Source organism: Vulpes vulpes, chromosome 8, assembly GCF_048418805.1.
Source record: "Vulpes vulpes isolate BD-2025 chromosome 8, VulVul3, whole genome shotgun sequence".
Lineage (NCBI taxonomy): Eukaryota > Metazoa > Chordata > Mammalia > Carnivora > Canidae > Vulpes > Vulpes vulpes.
Window position 1 is genome coordinate 52,002,600 of NC_132787.1, and position 19,700 is coordinate 52,022,299.

Here is a 19,700-nt window from a genome sequence, read left to right on the forward strand (position 1 = left end):
GTGGCTCAGTTGGTTAAGCCTTCAACTCTTGATTTTGGCTCAAGAGTCATGGTCTCAGGGTCCTGAGATGGAGCCCCACTTTGGGCTCCACACTCAGCACCAACCTGCTTGTCCCTCTCCCTCTGCTCCCTGCTCCCAGCATGCACACAGGCACATGTTCTCTCTCTCAAATAAATAAAATAAATAAGTAAAATCTTTTTTTAAAAAATCAGCTAGGTATAAAACAGTATCATCTTATTTGTGTTTTGTCATATGAAATATATATATATTTACATGTGTAATATCTTCTAGAAGAACATAAATCAATAACAACTAACATTTATTGAATACTTACAATGTTCCAGTTCTGGTCTGAGTATTTTGCAACTTTAATTTGTCTAATACCCACAATGACCCAATGGAGTAGATATTATTATAAGTACTATTATTTCTCACAGATGAGAAAACCAAATCAAGGATGATATATAATTTATTCAAGGTCCTATAGCCAGTCAAGTGAAGGAAAAAAAGGTTGCCTTTTTTTTTTAAAAGATTTTATTTATTCCTGAGAGACACAAGAGAGAGAGGCAGAGACACAGGCAGAGGGAGAAGCAGGCTCCATGCAGGGAGCCCGATGTGGGACTCAATCCCAGGTCTCCAGGATCAGGCCCTGGGCTGAAGGCTGCGCTAAACCGCTGAGCCACCCGGGCTGCCCAAAGGTTGCTTTCTATACTATTTGAAATGTCTTCAATCTGTATATATTATTATTATTATATTACTATGTTCTCTTCAATTTCATGCCTCAGTATTTATGTACAGTTTATACTTATTTTTTCCAGTTACACCCCCAGATTACCAGCCTCCAGGTTTTAAGGATGGTGATTGTGAAGGAGTGATATTTGAAGGGGAGCCTATGTACTTAAATGTGGGAGAAGTCCCAACACCTTTTCACACCTTCAAAGTAAAAGTGACTACTGAGAAAGAACGAATGGAAAATATTGATTCAGCTATATTATCACCAAAACAATTAAAAACACCACTTCAAAAAATTCTCATGGACAAAGATGATGTAGCAGATGAACAGGAGCATTATATAAGTGTCAGTACATTTTAACAAGTTATAAAGTATAAATAACAAATGTTTACCCAATTCTAAGGACTAATAGTTCTCATTAATATTTACATAAATACTGTATTATAATCATAAACTCAAGGTTGGTAGGGACCTTAAAGTATAGGCTTTTCATTTTAAGACTTTTTTTTTTAAAGATTTATTTATTTATGATAGACATAGAGACAGAGAGAGGCAGAGACACAGGAGGAGGGAGAAGCAGGCCCATGCCGGGAGCCTGACGTGGGACTCGATCCCGGGACTCCAGGATCGCGCTCTGGGCCAAAGGCAGACGCTAAACCGCTGAGCCACCCAGGGATCCCCCCATTTTAAGACTTTTTACGTTGGTGCAAACATTATTCTCAGAAATTTAAAAGCACAACTATTTTAGGTGAAGTAGGGAATGGTCCTGGAGGCTGGGCCACTCACCACCTCAACTACCCCTCATAGTGGACTCTGAGGATAAATCCTTTGGTCTGGAGCATAATTTGAAAACCATTGAACTATTCCAATCCCCCAACTAATGTTGGAATCCTTTCTACCATACGCCTACTAGGTGCTCATTTAAACCTTTACTTAAACTTCCTGGGGCCTGCAAAGCAGCCTGGAAGCTCCTGGAAGGCAGGAAAAGTGTCTTGCATCTTTGTAATCCTCCTGTGCCTAACACTTAGGTGTACCATGTGCATTTTCAGTATTGGTTGAATGGATAGACGAATATAAATATAAAAAAGACTTGTTTTATTTGTTGCCTCACTCCCAGGAAATCTTTCACATTAACATGATTATTTTTTATCTAATCTTTGTTGTTGTCTTGTTATTTTATCCTAAATTACAACCTCAGTATTTATGTACAGAGACTGACTTTTTTTTTTTTTCAGAGACTGACTTCTGATTTAGGTTCTGCCACATCCTTACAAATAGAAAATTCAGTTTTCAACCAATTAAGTCAGAGAAATAGTATTCTCAAAACCTAAATCCCAGTGATTGATTGTAAACAAGTATGACTGGGATTTATGTAGCATTCTTTAAAATATTTAAAGCACTTTGACATATGTCACAAAGAGAAAAATAATTATAAAGTAGACATTAAACTTGTTTCTATTTCTGCCATGTCGTGACTGAACTTACTCTTCACTAACTCCCTGAAGAGGGTTGGGGCACTTTTTATTCAGAGTGTTTGCTAACATCTTTATAAAAATTCAGAGATAATAGAAGCATTAGTTGTGTGAACATGTCTAGTTCAGTGCCCTCAAAAAGTAAGAACTAAGGGTTCTTAGAACCATTATATATTTTTGAGAAAATTGTATATTTGTCCTTAAAGCATCCCTGCAAAGTAAAGTAGTAGTTTATACTTTGGAAAAATGTGATACCTTGTCATAGTAATTATAGGACTTTATTTCTAGCAAAGTGTAAGTTAGTTGTAGCGTTATGTTTAACCTTCACATAAAACACATTTGTTCATAAATAATTCTACCCAGTTGTTTTAATTTCTTTCTGAAATGTGTCCATTTTTTTCCCTCATGTAATTATGTTGATTACATGGATTGTAATCCTGTAATCATTACAGGATGATTTTGACGTTGAAACTAAAATGGAAGAGCAGAAAAAAAACCTTGGATCTTCTGAACTTGGAGGTAAGAAGTTAATGAAAATGTAGATTAATTCACTTCCAGTTCAGTTCTATACCATTTTAACTCTTTTTTTTTTTCCTTTAAACAGAACCAAGTTTAGTTTGTGAGGAAGATGAAATTATGAGGTCTAAAGAAAGTCTAGATCTTTCAATTTCTCATTCTCAGGTATAAATTTGATAATTGATCTCACTTTTAACTTTTTTTCTGAAAAAACTATTCTTATTTAGTTATTTTTCAGCTTTTCTTATTTAGTCAACGTCTTTTAGAAAAATATTAGGTCTTTTTTTTTTTAAATATTAGGTCTTAAGAATGCTTTTTAACAAAATTTGAGAAGTATATGTTGAAAAGTTTTGAGTCGATATTATTGTGGGTTTGTTTAGTAATAAACCTAAATACTGTTCATAAAATTTCAGAATTTCAGAGCTAGATAGGATCTTCAGCAATTAGACCATCACCTTTTGTATTTACAAATGGAGAATATAATACGTTTTTGTTGCCTGGAGCAGACATGATTAATTTTTTTCCCATAGATAGTAAAATCTTGATGAAACATTTAAATAAAAAGAACTTGAAAATAATGGGACTGATTATTGTCCACCTTCCTCTGTACATCCCATTTCTCCAGTGGGAATAAGCTAAAGTTCTTATCTTCTGGGGTCACCTGGGTGGTTGAGCATCTGTCTTTGGCTCAAGGCATGATCCCGGGGTCCTGGGATCAAGTCCCACATCAGGCTCCCCCTCTGCCTATGTCTCTGTCTGTCTCTGTCTCTCATGAATAAATAAAATCTTAAAAAAAAAAAAGTTCTGATTTTCTGAAAGAGTGGTCTAGTGCCTGGTGATCATTTGGGAATTTTTCAGTTCAGTGAATTATCAGTTGCATACAGTGTCAGTTTCACTCCTTTAGCTTTGCACTTTTTGTGACAGAACTATTCACAATTAATGGTTTTCATTAATATAACAAGATCCTAGATTTTATGTTATTGAATTTTGGAGCCTCATTATTATGTTATGGAAAGTTTTGATTATGTTATATGATTTTGTATTATTATTTTCTAGGTTGAACAGTTAGTCAGTAAAACATCTGAACTTGATGTATCTGAAAGCAAAACAAGAAGTGGAAAAATTTTTCAGAATAAAATGGTAAGTGTATCTTTAGATTTTTTTTTCCATTCTAACCTTATAATTTTTTCCCACATATGAGTTTATTTCGGTTCTTAATCCTTCCTTTATTGGACCAATATTTAGTAAGCACCTGTTATGTGTCAGATACTTTACTAGGTGCTGGAGATATAACATGAGTAACACATTATTGCTGCTCTTAGCTAAAAGTTTAGTAATTGAAGGTCAACAAGCAGTGATACAGGGCTATGATAAGAGTTTGAACAGGCTACATGGAACAAAGAAAAGAATGGTTAGTTTTATTGAAGGTACATAAAAGAGAATTCAGGAACAACTTTGAGAAATGACACTATCGGGATCCCTGGGTGGCGCAGCAGTTTGGCGCCTGCCTTTGGCCCAGGGCACGATCCTGGAGACCCGGGATCGAATCCCACATCAGGCTCCCGGTGCATGGAGCTTGCTTCTCCCTCTGCCTATGTCCCTGCCTCTCTCTCTCTCTCTCTTTGACTATCATAAATTTAAAAAAAAAAAAAAAAAAAAAAAAAATTAAAAAAAAAAAAAAAGAGAAATGACACTATCATCCAGACTCCCAAGGAGATTTCCTAGAATTCCAAAATAATCTCATGTTCTATCCTGTAAATAGTTTGTCTTGTTAGTAAGACATTAAAAATGGGTGTTTTGTATATATTTTGCATAAATAAATCTCATGTTTTTAAGCAAAAGACCCCCTGCTTTGTTTTAGTTTTCTATTTTTTCTAAACGGAAATTCGTATTTTATTTTAGACCTTTAAGTCACTCAAAGGTTCAGAGGTAAAGAAAAACCATTCTGTAAAATATTACATCTAAATTTAGGAAACAAATAGCATACTCTAACAGTGGCATTTCTTCCCAACTCCTCATTCAGTGACATCATGTTGGTAGCTTGAATTTGGACATGATGAGAATATTCACAGCATGGAAATCAGCAAATGCCTCAATTCAGCATTTGTTACTCCTAGAGAACTAGTTGTTAAACATTTACCAGCACAGTTGATTATAGTGCTAATTTTAGGCGCCCCTTTTTCCACATTCTTTTTTAAAAATTTTTATTATTTTTAGTAATCTCTATCCCCAATGTGGGGCTCAAACGCGTGACCCCAAGATCAAGAATCACATGCTCTTCCAAATGAGCCAGCCAGGCATCCCTTTTTCCACATTCTCAGTTGGAAGTTAGAACTGTCAGAAGGCAGTATTCAAACAAGTATGCTGATGAAAGCGAGATAAAAGAATTTCAAAAATTAGTACAACTAGCAGAAAAATGGTCTTCTAGGCAGCTTCTACTTAGGAGGAGTATCCTTTACTAGGATATAGGGAGAAAAGATTTTTTTTTTTAAAGATTTTATTTGTTTATTCATGATAGACATAGAAAGAGAGGCAGAGACACAGGCAGAGGGAGAAGCAGGCTCCATGCAGGGAGCCCGACGCAGGGACTCAATCCTGGGACTCTAGGATCATGCCCTGGGCCAAAGGCAGGCGCCAAACCGCTGAGCTACCCAGGGATCCCCCCTTTTTTTAAAAGATTTTATTTATTTATTCGAAAAGCAAGAATTTTTTTTTTAATTTTTTTTATTTATTTATGATAGTCACAGAGAGAGAGAGGCAGAGAACAGGCAGAGGGAGAAGCAGGCTCCATGCACCGGGAGCCCGATGTGGGACTCGATCCCGGGTCTCCAGGATCGCGCCCTGGGCCAAAGGCAGGCGCTAAACAGCTGTGCCACCCAGGGATCCCCCAAAAAGCAAGAATTTGAAAAAGTTACTAGGCAAGATTTTCTTGTAATACAACATTAAGATACTTTGGGTACATAAATTCATTTCTGAAGTTGCCCGTGTTTTTGGATATGAACTCTTTGCCAAAATACTACTGATTTTGATACTCATGACTGAATTATTGTTAGGAAAGGGCAAGAAATGATAATATTTAATAGTATATATACACTAAGAAAGTTATCATTGAAAAGTACATTTTCAACATCAGAAAATGAGTATCTCCTTTTAGAGAATAGTAATACGAAAGCTAATAGTTTGTTATCATCCAATCATCACTTTAAAAACTGCATAGAGGGGATCCCTGGGTGGCTCAGTGGTTTAGCACCTGCCTTTGGCCCAGGGCGTGATGCTGGAGTCTGGGGATCGAGTCCCACGTCGGGCTCCTGGCATGAAGCCTGCTTCTCCCTCTGCCTGTGTCTCTGCCTCTCTATCTCTCCATGTCTCTCATGAATAAATAAATAAAATCTTAAAAAAAAAAAGAAAGAAAATCTTTAAAAAAATAAATAAATAAAAGGGATCCCTGGGTGGCGCAGCGGTTTAGTGCCTGCCTTTGGCCCAGGGCGCGATCCTGGAGACCTGGGATCGAGTCCCACGTCGGGCTTCCTGCATGGAGCCTGCTTCTCCCTCTGTCTGTGTCTCTGCCTCTCTGTCTCTCTCTCTGTGTGACTATCATGAATAAATAAAATCTTAAAAAAGAAAAGAAAATGCTATAAAAAAATAAAAATAAAAAAATAAAATAAAAACTGCATAGATAGCATTATTTACAATAGCCAAAAGGTAGAAAAACCTAAATATCCATTAACAGACAAATGGAGAAACAAAATGTGATATATCCATACAATGGAATATTATTCAGCTATAAAAAGAAACGAAGTACCAATGTATGTTTCAATCTGGATGAACCTTGAAAATATGCTAAATGAAAGAAACCAATCACAGAAGTCCACATATGATATGATTCTACTCATTGAAAGTTCAGGTATTTCTATAGAGGAAAGGTCTTAGAGCTAAGTAGAAGAAGGGGAGAATAGGGAAGTGATATCTATATTCTATATTTAAAGAACCCAGGTATCCTATCTTAGTAGGAAAGTTATACAAGGTATAATTTTAAAAAGAAGAGAAGGAAGAAGGAACAAATCAACCACAGGTTTCTTTTGGAATGATAAAATTGACTACAATTTTGGAATGATAAAATTGACTAAAATTGTCTAAAATTGACTACAATGATGGTTGCACAACTCTGAATATACTTAAAATTATTGAATTGTACAGTTTTAAAGAAATGAGTTGTATGGCATCTGAATTATATCTCAGAGAAGCTTTTTTTAAAAACCTGCATGTAGTTGCCTATAGTTAAAAAATCAAGTGGCTATTGTTCTTTGAGAAATAACCAATTAGTAATTATTCCATCTTTGTGGAGGCTAATGGAAATCAACCAGTAAAATCTTCTAAAGAAAATCGGAAGAGAAATCAACTCGAATATGGGAAAACAGTAAGTCTTATGATAATATATAGGTTGAATAAAATGACAAGTATCAGACTATCATTATTGTAGATTAAATTTTATTTCTGTTTATTTATTTTTAATTTATTTTTCTTAGAGAGGGAGAGTGGGGAAGAGGGACAGAAGCAAAGGGAGAGACGATCTTAAGCATGCTCCACACCCAGTCATAACCCTGAGATCATGATCTGAGTGGAAATCAAGAGTCAGATGCTTAACCAACAAAGCCACCTAGGTGCTTCTAAATTAAATTATAAATGACAAATAAGATAAAATCCCTGTATATTACTTCAGAGTACTGTTATCCAAATCTTATTTGTATATAATTGATTCTAAAAAATAAGGTGATTTTAAAATAAAGATATGCTATGTTTATTAATTTTTTCCATGTAAATATTTACTGCTTTCATGAATGATTTGAAGTAGCTGGAGGAATTTATAAAATAAATAAAAATCAGTATGTCTGGAAAAATATGAATAGAATGAGAAAATGAGTATAAGAATATTTAGGCATGGGCAGCCCGGGTGGCTCAGTGGTTTAGCGCTGCCTTTGGCCCAGGGCGTCATCCTGGGGACCGGGGGTCGAGTCCCGCGTCGGGCTCCCTGCATGGAACCTGCTTCTCCCTCTGCCTGTGTCTCTGCCTCTCTCTCTCTCTCTGTGTCTCTCATGAATAAATAAGTAAAATCTTTTTAAAAAAGAATATTTAGGCCATTTTATATGTAGAGCTAAAATTGGGCCACAGATTTGATCTGAGCTTCCTAGAGAACAAAAGTGAAATAAAAATAAGTTACCAAATCAACTTGTTCCCTTAAAATATAGCATCTCCTCTCAGTACCTTAGGAGAAAGAAAAATTTTCCTGACCTAAATTTTTTAACAGTTGTTTGGTATTTGGGACCTTATTTTACCAAATGAGATCATGTATTTGTCATTTCTGAGATAAATATTTATATTTTTCAACTAGAATTTTTTGGTATTATTAGACTAAAATTTAGACAACTGAATATCTAAGATTGCCTTTAAAAAAATCAAACGTTGAAGGGGTAATCTCAAAAATATACTTAATAGTATTTTCAATTCACATATCTTAAGAGAATGAAATAACCTGGTACTTTATTAATATAGTTTCTAACTTTTCCCAATGTATTAAGCTTTGATTTTTTTTCAAAATCATTTCATTTTTTGGGATACCTGGGTGGCTTAGCGGTAAGCATCTGCCTTCAGCCCAGGGTGTGATCCTGGAGATCCAGTCCCACATCGGGCTCCCTGCATGGAGCCTGCTTCTCCCTCTGTCTGTGTCTCTGCCTCTCTCTCTGTGTGTCTCTCATGAATAAATAAAATCTTTTAAAAAATTATTTCATTTGTATCGTTAGTGAGTTTTTTCAGAAAAATCAAAGTTGAGTAACTCAGGGAATACTTTTAGGAATTTTCTTAATTTGTCCTCCCATACATTTAAAAGTGTGCATTGAATGCTAATATCTATCAGGCACTGCTAAGTACCAGGGATATAAGAAGAAAACAATTTAAATTTTAACATGGTGCAACGGTAGAGTGTTTCTCTATATGCAGCTCATTTTTTTAAAGAATTTATTTATTCATGAGACAGAGAGGCAGAGACATAGGAAGAGGGAGGAGAAGCAGGCTCCATGCAGAGAGCCCAATGTGGAACTCAATCCCAGGACTCTGGGATCATGCCTTGAGCCAAAGGCAGACACTCAACCACTGAGCCACCCAGGGATCCCTGTAGCTCATTTTTAAATCTTTTTTTCCCCTCTTATTCCTCCAAAATATTTTACTATTTTAGGACATAATGTTAGATCTATGTTTGTGACTTCTCCAACAACACTAATGAAGACCTTGTATACTTTACAAGTATATAACTTTTAGCAGCCATCAAATTATATCTGTAATAAAATTTACCCTACTTTTTAAAGAACTCTTGTAGCCTATCTTAGTAGGAAATAGTTATGCTGCATATAATTTTAAAAGGAAAAGGAAGGAATAAATGAACAAAAACATACCTCGGAGACATGAAAATAATCTAAAAGTAAAGACATGTAAATTGGGAAGTATCCTTAATAGTTGTTTTCTTTTGACAGGTCCTTTATCACTTTGATTCTTCTAGTCAAGAGTCAGTGCCCAAAAGAAGAAAGTTTAGTGAACCAAAGGAACATATATAAAAATTATATTTTTCTTCTGTATGTTTTTGAAGTTCTCAACATTTAAACTAAAGGACACGGTATTACTATTTTAACGTGTATTTGACCTACCTGTGAAGATTTATATGTAGTCTTAAGCAGTTAGTACACTAAAATGAATTTTTAGCTGAGTTTCATATTGTGATTCTTAATCTTATCTGAGACAATGTAAGAGACCTTTTGAATAAAACCAAAAGTAAATGTCATAATAATTGATTTTGCTCATTATCTACTCACTATTGATCTATCTTCCATTTTGGTGGATACTTCCTTTAAATATAAACTTCTAAGGCCCTCTAGAGCCAATTTAAAAACAAATAATGTTTATTTTATCATTAAAATTTGATAGGAATTTACTTTTTACTTATGTTAAAAGTGTAACACTTAACTGTCCCTGGGTCATTAAAACAATGTTCTTCAGTACTTTGATAGAGTGTATTAACATGGTAATATATAACATACCATTAAAAATTGGTTATTTGGGGATCCCAGCGGTTTGGTGCCTGCCTTTGGCCCAGGGCGCGATCCTGGAGTCCCGGGATCAAGTCCCACATCGGGCTCCCTGCATGGAGCCTGCTTCTCCCTCCTCCTGTGTCTCTGCCTCTCTCTCTCTCTGTCTATGATAAATAAATAAATCTTTAAAAAAAATAAATAAAAATTGGTTATTTATCTTTTATAACTTTTTTTTACTTCAAGACAAAATGACTGATTTTTAAGGTCTGGCATTTTGCAACATAAATAAAATATTGTTCAACATCTAGACTCTCATGGCTTCGAATTTTTAATTAACAGAAAATGTTTAGGTACTAATTTTGAGATCATTTTGGTAGATGATACTTTGCAAGAGTTGAGCACACTTCCCAGAACCTTTGAGCGGCAAGTGTGAAAGATATTGTGCTTTTAGTGAGAAACCTGGGACCTGGTTTCAACTTTGAACATTTCCTTTGCCTTAAAAGAGGAAGAATTAAAGCTTGGTCTGTTTGCTTCTAGCAGTTTCAGCAGCCATATTATAAAACATTGATTATCCATAGGTTTGCCAGTAACAAACGCTAATAAAGAAGGTTGGTGTGTATGCGATGTAGGAATATACCTAACCTGTTTAATGTAAGTCAAATAAACGTCCACAAAATGACTCAGAACAGGTTTATCTGGAACAGAAAGTTAAGGACAAGCTAATTGTCGAAAACAACCGATTTTAAAATGTTTATTCATTCTTAGCTTTTTTGGATTTTTTTAGCACATCTCACCAGATTGTCCTAGAATACATCTACAGTTAACACACCTGCTACAGAGATTGACCAACAAATCCTTTGTAGATCGGCAGCTTGAGCTAGCTCAGTGAACGCTTTGATTGGCTGGTTTAATGGGGTTGTGGAGCACAGCTCCCTTTCCGCTCTCCTACCAAGGTTACTTCATTGGATTGACCAGCTGTCAGGTTGACCCAAACCTGCCTCCTTCTGGTGGTGTTTGTCGGGATCGCAACACAATAGCCTGGGGAGAGCCTCCCCTTGTAAGTTCCGATTGGCTGATCTCAACCTTGGCGGTTTCTGATTGGCCCAGTGAAGAAACACCAAGGTAGGTTGCCTAGCGATCCTGAGATCGCTGATGTGTTATTCCTTCTCTGCATCGAAGGATCAGGAAGTTTGTGCTCTCTGCGTGGCTGAGAAGTTTTTTACCTACTAGGCCGAGGGGGGGGGGGAGGGGGGAGGGACGTGGGGGAACCAGGTGTCCCCCCCTAAAATAGAGCGCAAGCCGCTACCTGTGTCCGGCCGTAACCCAGGAGTAACGTCAGGTAAGCCACGGAAGGTACATATTTCCTAATGTACAAAAAAAGCCTACAGATTTTTTTTTTCGTGGGGAGAGGGAGGTTCTCATTTAGTTAGTTTTTGGTCTTTTTTTTTCAAATAGGATTTTTAACTAGTAAATGTCCAGGGGTATTTTTTCCTCAAAATTCCGCGCCCCCCCCCCCCCCCTTTTTTCTGAAGACTTATTAAAGTTTCTTGGATTGGGTTAGGAAGTAAACCCTGTTCGCAGTGCCAGATAGTGCCCTTAAGCATTTGTTTCATGGTTTTGTTTTGTTTTGTTTTGTTTTGTTTTTCTCCTTCACTCTTTTTCCCGCCTCCCACCAATATTTGAAATACAGCCTTGTACAGAGAATCTTTTTTGTGAGTCACCTCATTTGTATTTCTATTTTAAAATGTTCACATGCATTTCTGAGTATTCGTTTTAATCAGTATATATTTATTGAGCAGTTACAACGTTAAAGACATTGTGCTAGTTGCTATGGAGACTATAAAAACCCAAGAAGACAGTATCCCTGCCCTCAAGAAGTTTACAGTTGAGAGACAGCCATACCAAAAGAAAGACTATAATAAATACTTTAAAGGATGTAAGTATTAATAAAGTTCTGTGAAAGTACAGCTGAGAGAGAGACCAATTCTGGCCATGGGACATATGGGTAATGGAGAAGGAGATTCATTTAGGGCTTTTTGTGGATCCTCAATAGGCCTTTGAAGGATGGGTAGAATAAAAAGAGGAAGGGAAAGGGGAGAGAACACTGACATGTACAAAGGAGCAGAAATGGCAGCATGGGACATGTTGAGAAATGGTTAACAGTACATAATTGAGAGTAATGTAATGAAAAATATCGCTAGAATTGGATCCAGTCACAGAGACTCTTGAATGGGTTCTTTTGATCTTGAAAAAGATACTCTTTTAAAAAATAATTACTGATTAAAAATATTAATTTTATACCATTTTAAAAACTGACATTTAGATTTATTTAAAGTAACTTTAAACTTTATCATACATGATTCAGTGCAGTTTCTCTTGACTAGATTTTTTTTTTTTTTCTTGACTAGATTTTTTAAAACGTTGCAGTATGTGGTATAAAAGGGCATGTGCTTTGATTTTTTTTTGAAATTGAGAAAGCTCATTAATCTTTCAACATTCTGCTGATATTTTTTGTTGGCAGCTGTTTGTGTATTTGCAAGATGGCTAGCTAGGGATAGAAATGAAAGTTTTCTAGCTATATGGAGTTACTACACATGATCTTCTGAGAGTTATTTTGTAGTTATGATTTCCAAAGGGAGTGCATGAGATGAGTTCTTATGCTATGGGAAGAAAATATGAGAATATATATATTTAGTTTTTCTTATTTTTTTTCTTTCTCTGTGTATGTTTTATGATGTGCCATTGCATGTTTATAGAGGTTACATATAAATTATATGCATTTGGGGATGCTCACCATTTTTTGCTATCCCATATTTTTTACTTGGGAAGGGTCCATTTTGTGAAATAGGAGTTACAACTGATGCATTTATACCCCTTAATTATAGATTATGCACACAAAATCAGCAGGCTTAAAAGATGATCATTTCTTAAAAAAACAAAAAAAAAAGAGGGCAGCCCGGGTAGTTTAGCAGTTTAGTGCCGCCTTCAGCCCAGGGCCTGATCCTGGAGACCTGGGATCGAGTCCCATGTCTGGGCTCCCTGCAAGGAGCCTGCTTTTCCCCCTGCCTGTGTCTCTGCCTCTCTCTGTGTGTGTCTCTCATGAATAAATAAAATCTTAAAAAAAAAAAATCATTTCTACTAGTCTTTAAAATTACTGATTTGATTTTCTGTCAATGCTTTCTGTGCCTTAAAGCTCTTGTACTTTGGAAAACATTGTTTTACAAAACTGCCTAATTTTTCTGGTCATTACTACTTTCTCTATTTAAATTTATATATATTTCATATTTGTATACATTTTTAGTATGTCTCTATGAATATGTATGTTTTTGTTTACATAAGCATAAATACAGATTTTTTTTTTTTATCACCCCTCCAGAAACAGGTGAGAATGACCACTTTAACTCACCGAGCCCGTCGTACTGAAGTAGGCAAGAGCTCTGAAAAGAAGGTGGAATGTGAAGAAGACACTAATCAAGACAGGGGTCCAGACAATGAAGACTCTGGTGACTCTAAAGATATTCGCCTCACCCTTATGGAAGAGGTATTGCTCCTGGGACTAAAAGATAAAGAGGTAACACAGTTGGGTTTCCTAGGCTCTCCCAAAGACTCTTGACTATTGGAATGTTTTTAGGAAGTAATCTGACAGGATATTTTCATTAATGCTAAGTTGGCTTTAGGATTGTGCTATAGCCATCTGGGGGAATGGGGAGTTTGGAAGGGTGGCTGATACTTGGAGGATGTAAAATCCAGAAGTATAATTACTTGAAGTGTAATTTAATTACAACATACTTCAAAATTTTAGAAGATACAAGAGAGAGTATAACAGGTGTAAAATTTTTATACTTGTAGTTTCCCAAGTGAGATTGATGGTGAAATAGCCTCCTATTGAACTAACAAAGAGGACCCACACGTGGAAATTGTCTTGAGCTGTGAAGAGGAAAATCTTTTAAATGACAAGACAAGAAACATAAATGATTAGCTGTCTTACAAAAATAAACAGTGGATAGATTTCAACTTAAAAGAAAGACAGTAGAAATCACTTTTTTTTTTTAATTGTATTCTGTGGATCTTTAGAAATTAAATAACTGATAAAGGAATATTTTAATTTTAGAGAAAATGTTTTTAAATTAATTGCAGATTTCCCTTAAGTTTTCCATTATTAATAGAATATAAGAGAATTAGTCTTGAGATAGCAAGTCTTACAGTATAACCACATATTTGTTGGCTTTTCTACTAGTAGTACATTATCCTTCATTTGCAATTTAACTTTTTATTGTGTTTCACTTTCTTCCCTCATGAAGAGGTTACGAAGAAATATAACTAATATTTTATACAATCTGCTTCTTTTCCAAGAAAGTCTTTTAGTACATATAATAATAATAAAGGCACATTTATTATTGACCTTAGTTTTGAAAACTTAACAAATTAAAATGTTACTTTGCATTTAAAAAAACTAAATTTGGCTTTGATAATTATCCTTAGCTAGGAATGATTTGGCTACATATATCTAGTAACATCTGTTCTTTTCTGCATTGATTCCTCAATTTGGGATTACCTTTGTTTCTTAGCCTTTGCATTTTACTTTCTTTACCATTTTTCCCTTCTCTGTTTTTTGTCACATCAAATTACTGATTTGAACAAAACTTACAGGACTTCTTATAGCCTGTGTATTGTTAAAACCAATATTTGAGACATGCACTTACGTATTTGGCCAAGACACAGATATATCAGAAAATCTTGCCCACAAGTTGACTTTCCTGTTTGCTGAGAAAGTTGATGAAGCTCTAGTTTAATGAAAATCAAACAAATGAAAGTGCAAACCTGACTCTCCAAGAGAATATCAGAGTACGTCTGAAGATTAGGTCCTATAAGTACCATTTTGAGACGTTTACACAGTGCCTAGGAAACATTCACTGGCTATGGAAGAGCTTATTAGAACTAAAAAGCTATTTGGTTTGTTTTACTTTTGAATAGGAAAATGATTAATTTCCTGCTGACCCTAGATAACTAGAATTTTTGCTTCTGTTTTGTAGAGAATCTAACTTTGGACTTCTCTGTGTGTTTTTAAATTTATAATAGTTCATGGTTAATATAGATACAAGGAAATAGAGTAAAAACTAAAGGAGCTCGGGATGCCTGGGTGGCTCAGCAGTTGAGGGTCTGCCTTCAGCTCAGGGTATGATCCTGGAGTTTCCAGGATCAAGTCCCACATCAGGCTCCCAGCATGGAGCCTGCTTCTCCCTCTGCCTAAGTCTCTGCCTCTCTCTCTTTGTGTCTGTCATGAATAAATAAATAAAATCTTTAAAACAAAACAAAACAAAAGCCAGTTACATAACTATCTCTAAAAATATTGATGGGGCATATGGATGGCTCAGTCAGTTAGCATCTGCCTTCAGCTCAGGTCATGAACAGGGTCCTGGGATCAAGCTCTGAACTGAGCTCCCTGCTCAGCAGGGAGTCTGCTTCTCCATCAACTTCTCCCTCTACCTCTTCATACCTCTGCCCTCTCCTCTGCCTCTCCCTCTCCCTCTTCATCCCCTCTCTCTTTCTCTTGCTCACTCTCAAATAAAATCTTTAAAAAAATACTAATTGGGGCAGCCCCCGTGGCGCAGCGGTTTAGCGCCGCCTGCAGCCCAGGGCATGATCTTGGAGACCCTGGATCGAGTCCCACATCAGGCTCTCTGCATGGAGCCTGCTTCTCTCTCTGCCTGTGTCTCTGCCTCTCTTTCTCTCTCTGCATCTCTATGAATAAATAAATAAAATCTTAAAAAAAAAAAAGATTTGAAATAAATAAATAAATACTAATTGATTTCCAGCACTATTTCCTCTTCACCTTCTAATCTACTCATAGATTTATTTAGGCATTATTTAGTGTGATTGGGGGCACTCATTATGTGCTTAGCATTATGCAAATATTAAGGTAAATATAAAATAGTATAAAAACGGTCCTTGCCCTCACAAAACTTACATTCCAGCTGGGGAGACAAGGCATACATACTTTCTAAAAGTTAAGTAACCGGGCAGCCTGGCTGGCTCAGCGGTTTAGCACTGCCTTCAGCCGAGGGTGTGATCCTGGAGACCCGGGATCAAGTTCCACATTAGGCTCCCTGCATGGAGACTGCTTCTCCCTCTGCCTGTGTGTCTCTGCCTCTTTCTCTCTCTCTCTCTCTCTCTCTGTGTGTGTCTCTCAAGAATGAATGAATGAATGAATGAACAAATAAATCTATCTATCTTAAAAAAATAAAAAAAAAAAAAAGTTAAGTAACCCAAAGGTTCAACTGTGGAGGGGATAAAAATGAATTGTCCAGTTATCTAAGTGAATATAAAGATCTTTTCTATACAGAATGAAAATCAGCATTGTTATAAAACATGTATGATTCTCATGTAATGTTCAGTAAAGGAAGCCAGACACAAAAGACATACTGTATGATTATATGTAAATAAAATTTTTAAAAACTAACTATAGTGTTTGGGGTTGCATATTTAGGTAATTAAAACTATAAAGAAAAGCAAGAAAAAAAACTAAAAAAAAAAAAGAAAAAAGAAAAGCAAGAAAGGGATTACCATGGTTGTTAGCATGTGGTTACCTTTTTGTAAGGAGGATGAGAGAAGAGGAGGGTATTAATGATTAGAAAAGAACATGAGGGGGCTTTCTGGGTACTAACAGTTTTCTATTTCTGTACTTGGGGAAGTTTCATGTATATTCACTTAGAGATAAATCATTGAGCTTTTTTCACTTTTTTTCATGCACTCCTCTGTGTATGCATTATAGTTCACAGTTCAAAAGATTTTTAAAGAGGTAAAAAACAAAAAATCCAGCAGGTTTTTCCATGTTGGAACAGTAAGAGCCAAGAGAGTTGGAAGGAAGAGAGAGATCATCATGGGTTGGAATAATCTGGGGAAGATCAGAAGGAAATAAAATAAACTGGACCTGGGCAGCCCTGGTGGCTTAGCGGTTTAGCACCACCTTCAGCCCCGGGGCTTGATCCTGGAGACCTAGGATCCAGTCCCACGTCGGGCTCCCTGCATAGAGCCTGCTTCTCCTTTTGCCTGTGTCTCTGCCTCTCTCTCTCTCTCTCTCTCTCTCTTTGTGTCTCTAATAAATAAATAAAATCTTTAAAATATATATTATAAAAATAAAAAATAAACTGGACCTTTAAGAAGAGGTAAGATTAACATAAATGAAGTGAAGGAAACACATATCTGGCTGAGGGAACCTGAAAGTATCATGAGCTTGATGAGTTTGGGAGATAATTTAAGTAACCACTTATGACTGAAGTAGGTAGTATTCTTGGAGAACAATGAAAGTCAAAAATTGGCAAATTAGGGGATCCCTGGGTGGCGCAGCGGTTTAGCACCTGCCTTTGGCCCAGGGCGCGATCCTGGAGACCCGGGATCGAATCCCACGTCCGGCTCCCGGTGCATGGAGCCTGCTTCTCCCTCTGCCTGTGTCTCTGCCTCTCTCTCTCTCTCTGTGACTATCATAAAAAAAAAAAAAAAAAAAAAATTGACAAATTGGATTCAGACTAGAGTATGACAGATTTTGAGTGCCAGGCAGAGACTTTTAGACTCTTTCCTATATTTATTTTTATTTTAATTCCAGTATAGTTAACATACAATATTATATTAGTTTCAGGTGTACAATAGTGATTCAACAGTTCTACCCATTACTCAGTGCTCAGGAGGATGAGTACTTTTTTTTTTTTTTTTTTTAAGATTTTACTTACCTGTTTATAAGAGACACAGAGAGAAAGGCAGAGACATAGGCAGAGGGAAAAGCAGGCTCCCTGTAGGGAGAGTGATGCAGGACTAGATCCCAGGACTCCAGGATTACGCCCTGAGCCAAAGACAGATGCTCAGCCACTGAGCCACCCAGGCATCACAAAGATAAGTGTATTCTTAATCCCCTTGACATATTTTCACCCATCCTCCTACCCATCTCCTCTCATAATGATCAGTTTGTTCTATACAGTTATAGACTCTTTAAAGTAAGGGGATCAGCTTAATGAAAACGGCAAAGCACATTTCATCTTTGTGTCCAAATTAAGGACTTCATGATATTTGTTCTGTGTTCTTTGTGAGTATGTTTTAATATGTATATTTGTAAGTATATTTTAATGTGTATATAATTTCTTGTTTTCACATGGCTTGAGGTTTGTGACCAATCAGAAACAAATTCTAAGTGTTAAACTGCATCCTGAAGTCCCAGTTAACTTTTGCTGAAGATTTCCATAAGATTCTTTGTTTAGAACCCAATACTATAATTTTAAAAATTACATCCATTTTAAAAAACATGGGGCATCTGCATGGCTCAGTTTGTTAAGTGTCTGACTTTGGCTCAGGTCATGATCCTAGGCCCCATGTCAGGCTTTGTGCTCTGCAGGAAATCTGCTTGAGATTCTCTCCCTTTCCTCCTGTTTTTGCGTGTGTGCCCTCTCTCTCTCTCTCTCTCTCTCTCTCAAATAAATAAATCTTAAAAAAAAGAAGTAGAAAATAATATATAGAAATTATTTTTAAAATATTTTATTTATTTATTAATGAGAGACATAGAGAGAGCGGCAGAGACATAGGCAGAGGGAGAAGCAAGCTCCATGCAGGGAGCCCGACGTGGGACTCAATCCCGGGACTCCAGGATCATGCCCTGGGCTGAAGGCAGACACTAAACTGCTGAGCCACCCAGGGATCCTTTTTAAAACCATCCTTAGGATCAGTTTGAACATAAATTCCACCATTTTTTGGCCAATTAACCATCTAACTTTGCTTTCATAAAGAGAAGACAATATTTGCCTTGCAGGATCAAGCAAGAGAAAGTGTAAAATGTTTTGAAAACTCTAAGCTATACAAACACAAAAAAATGAAGGAGTACAGAAAAGACATGGAATGGCTCACAACAAATTTATAGGTTCAGTGGCTACAGCCAAAGGTGCAAATATAGGTAAATGGTTTTGTCTTAATATCTCTGCCAGATATTTTGGAAGAGAATAGTGTGCAATTAGGGGTTGTGGGGACAGGGAGAGAGTCAGGCTCTCAATAAAGATGTGTTTCACCTCCCAGAATTCATTCCCAGTTTATTTTTTATTTTTAATTTTTTAAAAAGATTTATTTATTCATGAGAGACACACAGAAAGAGGCAGAGACATTAGGTAGAAGAAGAAGCAGGCTCCATGCAGGGAGCCCGATGTGGCTACTGTCCTACTTTGGTCTCCCAGTTTATTTCCTTTTGTACCTTTAGTAAATGTGGGGAGCTATATATATATGTATATAATAAACAAAACAAACATTCTTTTTTTTTTAAAACAGCCTATGTTAATAAAATCACAAAACCTGACAAACAAGCCCTTCTGATACACTTGCCCTATTCACAATGGCAGTAACTACTGACGAGGGATTTATTGCTCATTTTGTGCAATGAGGAAACTAAAAGACCAGGTAGTGACCCAAATGGGACTCTTAATTTTTTGATTTTGATAAAATGTTTTAGGACTCAGCAACTTTTGAAGAGGAATAATTTTCTCCACTTATAGCCATTCATTGACAAGTTGTATACTGACTTCTTATAATTTTTTTTTAAAGCTTATCGATTGGTTCACTAAAAATTTTTTTACCAGCTTTAAAAAAGCTTGTATTTCCATCTCCCGTTGTTAATAAATTATAATGAGTGAATTAAAACTGATGGAAGATCATTAGTAGCTTGAAAAAGTTAAGAATTAACATATTTTATAACTTTTAAGTTTTATCCAGTCTGATTTATCATTTTTCTATATGTATGACTGGTGGTACTGTCTGAAAGAACTAATAAGTACAGGAATATTCTTAGCAGCACTGTTTATAATGGAGTGTCTGTTAACCAGTAGAATGAATGAATTTCAGTATAGTGAAATAACTGAAATTCTTTTTTTTTTT

At 36.1% G+C, this 19,700-nt stretch overlaps 1 protein-coding gene across 3 annotated transcripts in view; it reads left to right on the forward strand.

Annotated features, from left to right (window-relative positions):
* GOLPH3L (golgi phosphoprotein 3 like) overlaps positions 1 to 19,700 on the forward strand; it is a 62,141-nt gene that overhangs the window by 11,400 nt on the left and 31,041 nt on the right. Inside the window, exons 9-14 of one of the 3 annotated variants that reach the window (XM_025983016.2) lie at positions 819 to 1,078; positions 2,658 to 2,724; positions 2,810 to 2,886; positions 3,778 to 3,861; positions 7,067 to 7,138; positions 9,246 to 9,550. In XM_025983016.2, coding sequence (XP_025838801.1) covers positions 819 to 1,078; positions 2,658 to 2,724; positions 2,810 to 2,886; positions 3,778 to 3,861; positions 7,067 to 7,138; positions 9,246 to 9,326 — 641 coding nt within the window. In that variant the 3' untranslated portion in view covers positions 9,327 to 9,550. Of the gene's footprint in view, positions 1 to 818; positions 1,079 to 2,657; positions 2,725 to 2,809; positions 2,887 to 3,777; positions 3,862 to 7,066; positions 7,139 to 9,245; positions 9,551 to 10,895; positions 11,137 to 13,173; positions 13,369 to 19,700 lie in introns of those variants that run through there. The other 2 variants (XM_072766629.1, XM_025983014.2) reach the window with 2 other exon arrangements.